This window comes from Egretta garzetta, unplaced genomic scaffold (assembly GCF_000687185.1).
Source record: "Egretta garzetta isolate BGI_Z169 unplaced genomic scaffold, ASM68718v1 scaffold14, whole genome shotgun sequence".
In the NCBI taxonomy this organism is placed as follows: domain Eukaryota; kingdom Metazoa; phylum Chordata; class Aves; order Pelecaniformes; family Ardeidae; genus Egretta; species Egretta garzetta.
Genome location: NW_009259588.1, coordinates 7,650,036 through 7,665,071, shown reverse-complemented (window position 1 = coordinate 7,665,071; position 15,036 = coordinate 7,650,036). Strand labels below are relative to the sequence as shown.

At 47.5% G+C, this 15,036-nt stretch overlaps 1 protein-coding gene across 1 annotated transcript in view; it reads left to right on the top strand.

Moving 5' to 3' along the window:
• The first annotated feature begins 1,106 nt into the window (after positions 1 to 1,106).
• Positions 1,107 to 15,036, top strand: part of EDN1 (endothelin 1) — an 18,360-nt gene continuing 4,430 nt past the window's right edge. The window contains exons 1-2 of the mRNA XM_009637964.2: positions 1,107 to 1,182; positions 2,892 to 3,081. Coding sequence (XP_009636259.2) covers positions 1,107 to 1,182; positions 2,892 to 3,081 — 266 coding nt within the window. The remainder of the gene's footprint in view (positions 1,183 to 2,891; positions 3,082 to 15,036) is intronic.

Genomic DNA, 15,036 nt, shown 5'->3' with positions numbered 1-15,036 from the left:
CAGCGGGCTCCGCTCCGCCTGCACCCTCGCATCCCAGGGCTTCCCTATCAGCAGGACTGAGCCGAAGCGGCTCCAAGGCACCCAGCACCTGCCTGTTGAGCAATACTTCTTACTCAGGCAAGAGGGGGAACAAACCCTCCCTCCCCAGATCCCCGAGAGCATAAATACAAACTGTAGCTATGGTGTAAGCATTTAGCGCTGGAATCGCAAATGAATTTGCTTGGCCTTGCACTTCCCACTGCGGCAATCAGCAGCTATTTGCTGTCTGTGATGGCTGCCAAATTTAGTGACCTTTTGGACAGCAGAGAGCCAGGCAGGGCCCTCCCAGGGCTGGCAGAGTTTGCAGTTCTCTCTCCAGGATCCCACTACCTGCCCCAAGCTGAGAAAACCTCAAATTTCTTTTCTGTTTGCGTCCTCTTTCCTCAAAACTCCCCGCTCTCTGAGCTGTCCAGATGTGCTGATATCATCCAGTGGATCTTGCATAACTTCCCTCTTGAAAAAAAAATAAAAAATTAAAAAATAGAAGTGCTGCAGTAGCAGTTCCTATAGAAATTTATTATTTTAATAAGATCCTCTGAAGCACTCAAAACCAAACTAACAGCTGTTCAGAGACCAGTTGTTTCCCCCGAATTCATTGAATTTCTGGGTGAGCATGCACATTTGGGATATGAATTTGAACTCTTCTAAAACCACAGCTCAGAAAACACCCAAACGAGAAACAATACCTTGATGAAGCTGAAAACCGAATAGAGCATTCAGGTCCCTGTTTTCTTTTCCCTCTGGACAGGAGTGAAAAGATCACTGTTTTATTGCTCTGTTACTAATGGCACCAAATAGCTTTAGGAAGGTAACATAAGGAAACCTCCTGTGTTAGATTTAGGGCCAAAATGCAGGGCTAGGCCAGAGTTTGCATTAAGAAACTGCACTGCCCGCATTCTCTTCTGTGGTTCCTGCTCAGCCCCTGTAGGCTTCACTGTGTTACTTCTGACTTAGACCAGGACAGAAGAAAGGGAAACTGATCCCAGCATGGCAGGGATGACCGCAGGACTAGGACAGGACTCTACAAAGCCCTGCCTGTCAGGAAGGCGGCGGATAAGGGTACCTCCATGGGCTCGTACGGCAATGACCAGGCAGTGGATCTGAAACGAACCAAAGGATATATTTTCTTCACACCAAACACAAGTGAGCCATAGAAATTGGCCGTCTGTTTTCAGAAAACTAGGTAACTCGGTGGAATAGGGGCCTGTGGAGGGCTGCACCACCGCTGGCTCGGGAAGCCTTGGAGTCACAGACTGATAGGGGTCTCTCAAGCTATTACTTTCCCTATATCTTATTCTCTTCCTTAGGCATCTGCCTTGGGCTGATGTTGGAAGCTTTTGGGCTGACCCAGGGCAGCTGTTCCCATGCGTGGAAAGGGAGCACAGCAGCATGATGCCCTTCCCATAACAAAAAAATCCAGGCCAGAACAGAGTGCACAAGGGCTTTGAATGGATGCACAAGGGCTTTGAAGGGGATGCAGTGTAGCACTTGGACCCTGGGAGAGGCTGAGCAAGGTGAGACGACCCTTCGGGGCAGGAGTCAGCCCAAAATCTCATGTGCCTTTTTGGTTTCCCAAATGCTGGTTGACACAAACCCTCTAGAATCCCACTGAGGACCTTCTTGGGGTTTGACTTCAATGTACAAGCTTCAAAGACTGGCCAAAATTTCCATTGTTTTTTTGGTTTTTTTTAAAATACAAACAGTTCTCGGGATGGTATTTACCATGCTTAATTTAACTGTATTTAGTGCAGAGACTGTAGAAGATTTTTTTTCTTACACAGACATCCCTAATAACTAATCAGGCTATTTCACCTACTGCCTGGAAAAAGCAAAAAGCATCCTATCATAGGACCTTTTTGTGCAGATTTTTCCATGTTGTACTGTGGTTTATTTTTCAATTAGATGAGTCACTGGACAGCAGGACAGATGCGAAAAGGCTGTTTCCTTTACATTGTAAATTTACATTGATGGAATTTACTTCCCTATTTATCCACATGTCGTTAAGCCCCACCCTTTTTTTATCTAGATCCAAGGAAACACCTCGTATCTTTTGCCATCTAGAAGTCAGCCTACCATGAAGTCACCTGGTTTTGTATATGGCAATTGTAAGAGATGGGACTTTTCCAATTCAGATATGCTTAAGCCATCTTTCTTGAGAGAAAAACTTGTGTATGCATTTAACTTTAAAGGCAACACTAATTCCCAAGGACCTCAGATAGCGATAAGCCTTGCATGGATTTAAGCAAGGCACTGCACAGCTTCCTGAGTAGTCCCTGCATTTCCTCCACACGGGAATTTGAAGATGAACTGAAGAAGGAAGCGTATTGATCTGTCTGCGTAAAGACCTAAGCCCAGAAGAATAAGTATTATTCCTCTCCTGACCAGTGCAAAATGCTTTTAAAGAGCCACTTACGACCCTCTTATTTCAGCCACCGATGGCAGAGGAAACTAGGGAGATGGCGGGACCTGGCTGGAGGCAGAGAGCGTAACCCATCTTTGGGAGAAAGCACAGCATGCACCCATCCTCTGGCTGAAGCCGACGGAGCCTCCACGCAGATGTGCCATTAGTTGGGTTGCTTCCTTCAGAGCCTCGAAATGATGTGAACTGAGTCAGGGCCTGTAAAAGGTATCCTCACGCAGCCTGCAGGGACCATGCTTGCAGTGGAGGTTCTGCATCTCCCCCAGACCTCAGGTCCTTAAGGTATTTCATTTGAGTTATGCGACCACCTCCACAGTCATCTCCTCCAGCTTTCTCCTTTTCCTCCCTATCCCATGCACACCACAGCTATATCTGGCCTCAGTTTACCAGCTGGAATTTTCTTTTTTTCAGGTTTTGTTTGTTCCGCTTTTAGAACTGCATAACCCTTTGGGTCTGCCAGCTGCAGTGAGGGATGAAGAAGTTAAAGGAAGGGGAGCGAAATCAGAGATATTCCTTATTATTTATCGCAAAAGCCTACTGTTTGGATTTAGCGCTGAAAAACTTTCAAGTCGCAAGTCTAACACCCTCATCAAGCAGCACCCTGAAACTACGCGTAGCCCCAGGTACAGCCCAGTGGGAGGAAGGAGCCAGAGCTGCCGGCTAATTACCCAGCCCACCAGAAAAGCTGCTGCAAGCTCTCAAAACACATCCAAGGAGAAAAACAACAAAAGGCAATCTGGCGGGATTGAGAATTAGGGGGAGGAAAAGGAATAGGTTATTTCAGAAGGATTAAAAGGTCAAAGGACTTGACGTGGAGAAGTCAGCCCAAATCCACCCAAAGCTGTTAGCACGGGATCATCTGAAAAACAAATCCAAGGGCTAATCCTTTAGCCTGTTCAGGAGCACAGTGCATGTCAGAGAAGATGTCCCCCCTCCTCCCGGCCTGGCATGTCCTGCTTCAGGGATGGACTGGCGTGGGTGACCCTCCCCAGATGTCCCTCCAGCTCTTACACTGCCTCCCGCTTTGTCCCAGGTTTGCTTCCCCCTTAGGTTGTAAGTACATGGAAACCTGTAGGGGCAAGGAGGAAGCCCAAGGGCAAATTCTTCCTCCCCGTACCAAATACAGGGCACTGTCATTTCTTCCAAGAGGAAGGTATCACGGGAAAGAAAACAGCAAGTCTTCCAAGACTGTTCCCATCTCCTGAAATAGGAGTCAGGGAGCTGTGTTATTCCAGCGTGAGGGGGACATCTGTGAACACACCATGAGTAGGTGGGAGTTGGGGCTGTCTCAGCCATGTCGGGGATGATTTTGACTTTGCACAGCTGTGCGTACCAAATAGTTTGACTCCAAACAGAGGCTGTGTTCTGTTTCCCAGTTGCATAAGAGGAAAAGGAGGGACACAATGAAGGGACGGGCTGGGGACCTCACTGGGTGATATTCCTCACCTCAAAGATGTAAAGAGAAACACCAAGAAGTGCTTTTTTCCACACCTAACAAACTCGGCATACCCTTCTGTTTCCAAGCCCTAATACAGCCCTGCCGCACAGCTGAGGATAGGGAACAGCTCTGTATCATCCAAAGGCATCCTTTGCTCCACACGTGTTTCCAGGACTCGCTCTTGCCCCGGCCTCAGACTTTTCACACAGCCCGGGTTAGCAAAACAGGCTGAGGAGCAGGACAGAAATAGGCACCCGCTCCCACTGCTGGCCCACGAGCCTGCTCGTACCATTTTTCTCTTCTGGCACTTCAGACCAAGGGGTGGAGGCTCGGTTACATCTCTCTCTAGACGACAGGGCTTTTCAGCAGCCTCCAAGCAAAGCAACTGATGGTTTTCTTTGGGATCAGGGGCCCAACCCGCAGCAGCTTTAGACGAACGGGGCTGCCTGCTTTGCCCCCCCGGGCAGGGTGGGCGAGGCGGCTGCTGGCACCGCTCCCCGGGCAAAACCCAGCCGGAGGCTGCTGCTCCCCAGCTCCGGGCATTAAACTTTAGGGCGAGGCACCCCCTAGAGGCATGCGGGCTGTAGTAAGGCTGGAGGAGATGGGGACGGCCGGGCTCCAGCTCTTTTAGGCAGCAGCAACGGTGTAGTAACGGCGCCTACCAGAAACCAAAAGCCTCAGCGTTCCCCTTTTCCCGTTCCGTATTCTGTCAGGACGAGCTGGTAAGCTTGGGCGAAAAATGCGAAGCTGGAAGCCCGCTGGGAGAGCAAGCTGTGGTCAGATGGGCTGGGAGGGGAAACGCAGCCAGCAGCAAGGAGAGTCCCGTGGGACGCTGCAGTTGGGGTACCTCCAGAACCCAGGCAAGATGTGCTCCCTTTGCTAGTGACTTGGTTTAGACCTTGTTTTGTTTTGTTTTGTGAAAATCCCAGACTCAGTTTTTTGCAATTGCTCGTTCTCATCATCCACGACATCACAGCTTTTTGGTCCTGAGTAGCCAAGCAGCCCCTCCAGGCCAGAATGGAGCAGGATTATAGTTTGGGAAAGAGCTATTTCTCTCTTCAGAAAAGCTGCTTCCTCCGGGACCTTGACGCTGAGGTATCGATCCCCTGCTCCGAACCACCTGGGCTCCTCTCCTTGCATTCAGATCCACCCTTCAGAACCTGGTGAACAAGTTCTGTAGAAAACAGACCCGCACGCCTTCACTTTCTACCTCCTTCTCATTTTCTCCTTCCCGGGCCAGCCTTTTCCCTTTTGTGACCTCTTTTCCCACTATAAACCTGTTGCTGGCCTCTCCCAGGTGGGAACTTAGAAAATAATTGCTGGGTCTATGAAGGCAGAGTTGGTTTTGTTTGGTTTATGCCATAGGGTATGCATCTTGAAGTATATTGCATCGCTGAAGTCTGTTATTATAATGAAGTAGCTCTCCATAATAGCAACTGTATCACAACTGGAGGCTAGCCCTGGATCTATCTGCGCCTCCAAGTTGGTATTTTCCTACACTTGGCCCCCCTGTCCAGGGAGAAACTTTCAAGAAAATGTCGATGGCCATTTTTAAGATCCAGCATAGTGACCTTATTTCTGTAATATTTCTAATATCCCTAGGCATGTGGAAAACATGGCTAAATCTTTGTAGGGAGAGAACCACACCTCTGACAGAGCTGAATGGGAAAAAAAAATATTCCCTGATGCTTCGTAGACTAAACCTCCTAAAAAAAGAGAAATGGCCTCTGCTGAATGACGCTCCTGAGATTTGGATTTCATATGCCAGGGGCACGCTCCACAAGAGGTAGGTGACCACAGCTGGGTGACCATATGCACCTGTGACCCCAGAAACATTAATTTCTTTTAGTATTCACAAGGACACAAGACCTCCAGAGATGTTTGAAATACTCCTGTCACCTGCACTCTGCCATGTACCGTCACCCCACAACAGGAGACATGTCTGACCCTTGTTCTGCCAACAGCTGAGCAGTTGCTTAAAGATATTCCTGAAGTCAGTGGCATTGGTCATGCAGTTAAGACCACTGAGAACAGGTTGTGTGTTCGAATGAGTCCAGCTGCAGAGATCTGGCAATTTTGACAGCTGCATGGATCTTCTGTTGGAACTGTTAGGTTGACCCCCTGCGATTTTCATCTTCTGTGCCTCTTTCATGGTTCGTGCTCCTCCGGGACTAAGTCAAACATCAATGTTACATTGCATAGAGGATGCAGCACTTCGCAGTTCTGTCATTGCTTCGCTGTATTTCTCGTGCAGTGGGCCAACATGGCTGCTTTAGGATGCCGGGCTGTCAAATAACCTTTGAGAAAACCATGCCCTTGGTGATAAGACCAAAAAAAAAAAAAAAAAAGACTTTTTATTTTAAGGAACAGCAGTTCAGATTGCATGCAACTAATCAGCACCTTCTTTTGCTACAGTGTACTTTGCTAAAAGGAAATGTACGGCAGGTTCCTATCTCAAAGCAGCAGTTTACCGTAACTGTTCTTCTGGAGGAGGACGGGGAGAGGGAGCACTGGCTCCCAGGGCTTCGCTGAAGGGCTGGCACCGCTGCCGTCTTTTGGGGAGGCCTCACGCTGCGGCCCTTTGCAATAACAGGTTCTCTGCCCTCCCAGCAGCAGCTCTGGAGATGGGCAATGATGGCCCCCGTTGCTGATCTCCCAGAATTTCTCGTAGCACGGTGCCGTTTGCAAGGTCTGAGAAGCCAGCTGATTTACTCCAACTGAGTTTCCACCAGTTTATTTTCCATATAGCACACATGCCTACAGTGGCATACGGATAGCAAGTGAGCTCCTAGCCAAGGATGATTGTTTCCAAGAAAACTCTCTCTTTCCTACCAGCATTGGAAATCCCACCTTCTCATTATAAGCAGCGTCTTACACAATGCCAAACAAACTGCAAGGAAAACAGGATGCTATTTTCATTTCGGGGTCACGACTGATATTTATGGGGAGAGAAATGACAGAATGGAAAAACTGCGAATAGTGACTGTGGCAAAAGGTGCGTGTCCTTAGGTCCCCTGCCTCCTCCTTTACTTATAAAAAGGGCCGTGGAAGAAAATGAAACAGGCATCTGCTAATTAACAGATAGTGTAATTTCTCTAGAAAAAGGAAGTGGGGATTTCTGGTTTGCCTAATCCTGAACTGGTTTCCTGTGAAGATAAATGGGTTTTCACTTTGCCTTGTTGCTTTTGACTTCCACTTTGCCAGGGAAGCAAAGCAAGCTGCAAATAAATAGACAAAGCTTTAAGCTGTGTCATTTGGCCCCCTTCAAAGAGCAAGTATCAGCCAAGGAAGCAAGGTGGTTTACTTCTTTTTCCCATGATGCAAAATAAAACATTTTCAACTTTAGTGTCAGCTCTTCTGGGAAAAGTTGCAGTTCTGGTCACCGGTGGCTGGAGAAAGGTTAAAAAAATGTGGTGTTGGGAAAAGCTCCTTGAGAAATGAGGCCTTGGAATCACACCTTTGCTCTTCTTTATGTTTGGCTTGGACTTTCTCTTAAGCTTCATTGGTGATTTTAAAGCCATTTTAAACACTAGGAACAGAACTGTATGGCTAACTCACTGCTGAAAGGTACTGAAAACACAATGCTAAACTTTGTTTCAGTCAGGTTTGGACCCTCCTTGCTATTCTGCCCTCCTAAATTAAAATTAAGCCACTTCTGCTCAGTTTTAGCTGGTGTGATACTAGCTTAGCTTTTCAGAAAAAGTCTTTCTACTGGAAAAAATAAATGTATTTGCAAGGATTTGAGGAAAGCTGGTCTGCTCTGTCAGCTGATGGCTAGAATTATACTGTGTGATACATACAGTTCCTATTTTCACAAGACTCATCCTAAACCCAGTGTAAGAAACAGCTGTTCCTGGCTGTGTCTGTTGAAACCAAAAGCAATACTACACTTTCACAGCATAATCCTGTTAGGAAAGGTGGAATATGTTTGTCTTTAAATAAGAAAAAGATTCTTTAAAAACTGTGAAGAGATGATAAAGGTTGGGAGAATGATGCTAGGGAGCAATTCTTAAGGCAATAGTCACTCACATACAGTTACACGGATGGTAACAGGGTCATTACAACTCCAAGTCAGTTAATCTGAACAGGATTAGTCAAAGGACGATGAGGGGTTCGTTTTCTGCATGTACAGTACTGGTAGTAGTGGTGGAAAAAGCCTTCATCATCCATGAGCAATTTTTGTCAAAGAACAGCCCTGCATTCGCGCTGCACTGGGCTACACCAGCCCATGGGAGCAAAGGCCCCACGTGGGACCTTTCCTACCAAGGCTCCATCACTTCAGCTGAATGCCTGCAACTGTAATGCGGAACACCTAGAGGAAAACAAGGAATTTGCATTGGCTTTTTTTTTTTCCTATGAGAAAAAAGTAAAGTAAAGCAAGTAAATCTGGGTGGAATAGCAACACAGAAAGGTCTGGCTGCAGGCATCAAGCCTGCAGAGGGGTTCCCAGTGGTACCAGCTCAGGTTCTGCTGAGTAGCCAAAATGGAGACAGTTGGAGGAAAAATTCCTTGCCTCGAGGACACTCAGTGAAAGCAGACAGAAAAGCTGGCCTCATTCCTATATGCTATGTATCATATACGGCAAATGTCGACATACAGCCCTGTTGGGCATCTTGGTTTTTTAGCTGCTCACAGGAGTCATACGTAGCCCCTTCCCTCCCAGTGATTCCTCACCCCCTCACATTTCCCAGGCACTTTGCTGCATGCTGGTGGCAGTGCCGGTGCGACCGGCTGCATGCACGCTGCAGAGCAGGCTCATTCTTGCAACTGAAGGCAGGGGGTGGCAGACATGAGGTGGCCTTAGCTCAGTGCTGGGGCATCAGCGATTCTCAAGCCGCTGTTCCTGTTTTCCTGGGCCCGACAGGTAACGAAATCTCCTTCTTGTCAGTGTCACCAGTAACTGCCGTAACACCCCCTGGATCTGTGTGGTCCATAGTTTACCTCAGGCACCAAGCAGATACTTTAATGTATGTATGTTCCTTGAAAAACAAGAGGGTGACCCTCTTATTGTCCCTTTAAAAATAAGGAGAGCTTCTGAATGTCATTTCTTTTTTGTTTGTTGTAGTTTATCTACAGCTTCTCTCCTCTGACAGCTTTTGATCTAAACTTGTTCAAGCTGAGACTGGGTGCAAGGAACAGCTGGAGCACGTTTAATGCAAGGTTTCCTCACAAAGCTGCTTTCTCCTGGGGGAAACAAGGGCAGATAAAGACTGGGAACTGCAGCTGGAGAGAAGTGGCCAGCATTTCTTTTACAGGCAAAGTATGCCCTGGTCCAAAAAAAAATGACAGACGCAGCATCTGCCGAAATGGACAATGAGTAGATCTCTAATCCTTCGGAGCACCGGTTCATACGAGGCTACTTTCCTATCCTATCCTATTTCCTATCCAGGCAATGATGCAGGGAAGCATAGTGCTAACAGATCTGGGAGCAAAGCAAGTGTCTGGAACAAGTAATCAAAGAAAAGCAAGCCCATACCTATGGCTCAGGCCGCATCTAAACCTGTGGCGTTGCCAAGCACACGCTCGTTTCTCTCACAAAGGGAACAGTGGAAGCGGCAAGCCCGCTCATCTATCCCCAGGCTCAAAACAGGGGTGGCAAAAGAGTCACAGGGGGGCTACATGCGGTAGCGAAAGGGCTGGACTGTAAAGTTCGTTCAACACTATTCTTAGAACAATGCATTTGCTAATTACCTGCATTTCAGCAAGGCTTTTATGCACTCAGGAAAGGGTAGAGCCAGCTAGATTTCAGAAATCTACTCACTTGAGACTTTGGGGGCAGTCTCAGTCAAAGGTGGAGCAAGCCATGCGATAGGCAACAAAACTATGCATGAAAAGTCAATCAATCAAATTCATTCATTCAAAGAAGCATCTCTGAGCGAGCTGCATGAAATGAAGATCTCGCGAGTAGCTTTTCCAAGCAAAGTGACATAAAATCCAAGAGATGGACAAATCAAAACAACAAGAAGTCCATTCTGATAAGCAAACCTCCGTGTACCGGAGAGGGCTGATAAAGTAGCAGGCAGGATACAGGACGCAGGTTTGAGGAACTCAGCTCATTTCTCCCCTCCCCCAGTAATTTCTCATGGGACACCGGGCAAGCCACTGACTTGCATTCATCCCCAGCTAACTCTAGGTGTGAAGAAGAGGATGCTGCTTAAATTTAGGACTGTCAGCACCTTAGGCCCCTTCCCATAGCCTAGAGGGCAATTCAGACACCAGGTGAGCTAAGATGTTAAACTAATTTAGAAACTGTAGCAAGAGTATCTACTGTTAGACAGCATGAGTACTGGCCTCCTTGCTTCAATTCCCATCTCCAGACACTGGGATGGCATCGCTGATTCTTTTCCAAGACTGTGGGGAAGTGGCATTCATTAAAGAACATGAAACTCTGAAATGCAGTGTTGATAGGAGCATGATGATCAGTCGGAGAGCTTTGTGCTGCTCTGAGTGATTTGCTTCAGAAGATTTTCTAATTGGATGCGTTGGGTTTGACTTCCTCACAAGCCAGACTTGCCAAGAAATAAGTAAACAAACCTGATAGAGCACATTTTCTACTAACTGTTATTTGCAAATAAGTATCCTGTCGTATGCTGCCGTATTTGTAGAAGAGGTTGTATACAGAACCAGATCTGGTTTTCTACAAGCGACACTTTCTGTTCTGTATTTTCCTTTTCTTCACTAAACCCTTCTGTTGCAGTCCTTGCACTAATCTCTTGCATTTATGGATGATAATCTTTATTATAGTTAAACTCTTGCTTGCGTAACCCATTCTTAAGAGGCTGATTATCAACGCATGTAACCTCTTGCGATCTTTTCACACTTCTAGAAGACGTAATTCGTACTGCTTGTACTTTCAACTGCACCGATGGAATGGAGCTGAACACCATGCAGGAATACTTTCCCCCCCCGCCCCAAGCTTAGACTCCAAGCATAGCTCTTAGAATATATCACAGTCCCATAGGATCGACTATTCAGCCCAGCATTTTGCATCCGACATGGCCGATGGTGGACGTGTCTGCAAGAGCACAGGGATAAGACAAAGCACTCCTTCCCCAGAGTATTTCCCCAAGCTTCAGCAATCTGCGATTTTCTGGGCCAGAAGTGAGAGGTCTTTGCCATATAACTTCTATGAATATTGTCAGCGACATGAGAAAAATTCTGGTCAATTAAAAAATGACATCCAAGTTAAGCACCACGGTAGAAACTGTTTATAATGCCAAAGGGTGAGGGATTGAAACCCTTCGGGGCCTCTGCGTGCAGGATCCCAAGCTATCACAGCAGAAATAACCACCTGCCTGAGCCTGTGCGCCAGGGTGCTGTCCTGGCACCACGTGGGGCACTCCCTCAGCAGTACAGGTCACCCCTGCCACCCATGCAAGGCCTGGGGAAGAGGGCTCTGGTCGCCTGCCCTGTGTTACACCCAGAGAACTAAACCTTTTGCCTGGCCCCCGATATTCTGCTGGCTGCTCCTGCACCGGAGCAGACACAGAGAAAAAGATGGCAAGAGGAGGAGCTGCTGCAGCTGGCTGGGGTGGGGGACAGCCAAGCACCTCCAGCACTCCTGTGGCTCACTTCAGTGGGACGCAGGCACTCTTTGTCCCACAGCATCCAGAGATGGGCAGTAAAAGTAGGGGGGAAATTCCCGTTAACTCTCACCTAAAAGTTACGTGGCTTCTTTATTCCCAGATTATTTAAATCTTTTCCCTTTTCCCACCTGATGTTTCCCCTCATCAAAAAATTGGCTTGGCTTACAGCGAAACATTTCCCTGACGCTTCCAGTTCTTTGTTGTGGAAAGTACAAGCAGGAGGAAGGCTTCAAAACAGTACCTCTGAAACCTGAATCTTTGCAAACCATCTTTCTTGTGTTGCCGGTAACAACAACGTTAGCCTTGGGAGAGACTGTGACCTTTGCTCAGTAAAATTGATTTTCTCCTCTGTTTGAGCTCCAAGCTGCTTTTGATTTCTGTATTTTAAATGGTATCGAGTCACCGCCACCTGGTGCCGGGACATGCATGGTCTGGAAGAGCTTTCTTTTCTCATCTGATGACGGCTCTTCTGCGCCAAGTGTCATATAGCTGTCACCTTCCTCCCTACATTTAAATAGGGTTTTGTATGTGGAGTGAATGCTGGAAGGAAAATGACCGCTGATGGGACAGAGGTGGGGAAAGGATCCGGCCGTGTACTACAAACAGGGAGGGGCAAGGTTGCCAGATCAGCGGCCGATCTTCCTCCTCTCCTCAGCGTTTTGGGAGGTCCACAAGCGTGACATGAGACAGGCACCTACATCCTTTCATAAACCTCGTGGCCTGGAGATGGGGAGAAACGAAGGTCGTGAGTTTTCCAGAAGTTAAGCTTCTGCCCAAGGACCCCGGCATCTGTGAAGGGAATTAGATATGTTGCAGGCTGGGTAGTGACAGGCGAGGGGTAGGTCACTTCCAAGAAGCCCAAAATGAGTTCACTCCTTAAACTGCACGTTATGTAAGGGAGGAAGGGGAACCTCCCCCCACTCCCTTGTGTAAGAAGGGGTGCAGGGGGACCGGATGGCCCCCAGGAGGAAAGTGAGGTGCAAGCGGGGCAGCACGTGAAGCAAAGGGGCAAGTTACGCAACTTTCACTTGATTGAGAATTGTGCTTCAAATCTGCAGAAAACAGCACGTTGCTCGCCTCGCTCCCTAGGCAGAAAGGCACAGCTTTACAACCTCCTTTTATTGTTCTGCTGATAAGCAGGCATTTCACATTTCTGACACTAAACAAAATGTCCTTTAGAAAACTCAGTTGGTGCCATGGCCTTTTCCAGCTGGAACATTATAACCAGAGCCTGGCCGGCCAGCGAAGTTTTCACCCCAGAACAGGGTGCCTCAGCTGTGGCTGGCCAAGGTATTCCGGCTAGAAAGGGAAAAAGGCTGCTGCAGGAGCAGTCGGCTTCAGCTCCTGCTTCCCCCCTCGCCCAGACGGGCAGCAGTGCAAACACAGTGCAAACTTCCCAACCCTCCGGGCAAGCTGGCTTGGCGTGCGCCCGGGAGGACTCGCTGAGCGCATGACTTTGTCCGACCGCGCACAACTTTGTATTTCCATTCTGCAAACACTGACTGCTAGCCAAAGTTTAGGCCTGCTCTGCTTATTTTATAAGACCCCCCGACTGTGACCCATTACTGTTACAGGTTCCTACTATAAACAGCTAGAGAGTGAGACAATCTTCCTTCTCTGGCCAAACCCCCCAAGGGTATTTCTGCGTGTCACAGACCTGCCCGGTGCCCCCAGTCAAGGGGTTACCCCTTCCTGGGGAATCCCACCTCCTGGCCTGGCAATCCCCACGGCCTGAAATGACCCATCCGGGCCACCGGCAGCTGAACATGAATTTGTTTTTGCATCACTCGAACAAGCAACAGGAACAGCTTGATTCTGGCCAGCCTCAAGATCTGAAAGCAGAGCTATCAGAAATCGCTGAATCAGAGGATATGGATCTCTGACAACAACAATATTTATGAATCCTTACCAAAAATTGCTGAAGATGTTTTTGTTTTTAAAAAAAAAAAAAAAAAAGAGCGAGCGAAGAATAGCACCTTCAGAGGTCCCTGCGATATGTTTGTACTTTGTTACTCAAAGGAAACATGCGTGCCATTTTTGCCAGCTAACAAAATACTTTCTAACAAGGCATTTTGACAAAGCTGAAAATATCTTACACCGACATGAGTCATTTTGGCTTCAAATGCACATCTTAGAAAAAGGAATCTGAGGAAAAAAATCTCTTTTAAGTAAGTGCTGGCATGAAGTACGGTCTGTAAGTGACAGGCCCGGAAAGGCTACGCATATTTGTATTCTATACAGAAGCGATAGCTATCTTTCAACCCACACAACTGCTTTCTGGTTTTTCTTCTTTTTTTTTTTTTTTTAAACACCAAGAAGCCAAAAAGAAAAATCACCCAATTTCTTTCCCAACTTTTGGATACTGATAGTTTATCACTTCAGTGGGCTACAATTACTTTTTATATGTAGCCAGGTGACCTCTGCTGGTAGATTCTTATCATAACTGCAATAATTCACACATACAGGTACAGATACATTGGTATTCTGGAAAGTGCTGCCCTACATACACAAGAAGACATAATACACAAGAAGATGCTCTGAAAAATAAACTCCCACGCTGAAAAGGTGTAAAAAAAAAAAAATAAATTGTATAACCCAGCTTTCTCCACTCACAGATGCTTTATAGGGCAGTTTTTAGAGAACCTTTGATAAAAAGGTACGACCACCTCAGGATGGGGCCACTGGTGTTTATTCTGCATAATGGTCTAAATGCTCAGTATTGCTCGGAAAGCCCCTGAACTTCATGCTGCTAGAAACAGGAAGGTTATTCCGAGGAAAGGATTAGGCTCCGCTTGCATTCCTTCCTTGTACTCTTCCTCGTACCATCTGCTAACAGCCGTTGTGGGAGAGAGGATAGCAGTTAAATGGACCTTTATTCTGACTCAGCACGGTTGTTCGCTATGATATGGCAGCACAGTATAATCCGATACTTTAAAAAAAATAGCCATTCACCTGAGAGATCACAATGCAGTTCGCCGTTAACAGCCTTGGTCTTTGTGATATCCAAGGTCATTTCTATTATTACAGCACAGTGCACGGAAATACCACAAATACCAAGAGAGTCTTATCTATTTATCATAGGTGAAATTGGCACGCTTCGCAGCACGACAGCTCCACGTCGGATCGCAGGCATTCGAGTTCACTTAAGTTTATATTCAGAGGCTGGCTCTCTCAGCTAGGAGCTCAGCGGATTTCACGCATCTATGTGTCTACAGTGGCATTGCCACAGACACTTCTCAAGTGTCCCGCTCCCACGCTTGACAGCTACGGCACCTCAGCACCAGGCAGCAAACATAAACATGCTGGAAAGAAAGCTCACCCGGAGCTCACCCTCGCCGGAGCTGGCAGTAGGAGCCAAAGGCAAAGGCTGGGCACGGGGCTTTCCTCCTCCTGACCACGCATCCCTGGCTTTGCACGCCTGCTGCTGCTGGCATGGCCCGGACCCCAAAACGTGCTGGGGGCGTGGGGGGGTGGGGTGGGGTGTAGGGTGTCAGAATCATAGAATGTTTTGGGTTGGAAGGGACCCCTAGAGGTCATCCAGTCCAACCCCCCTG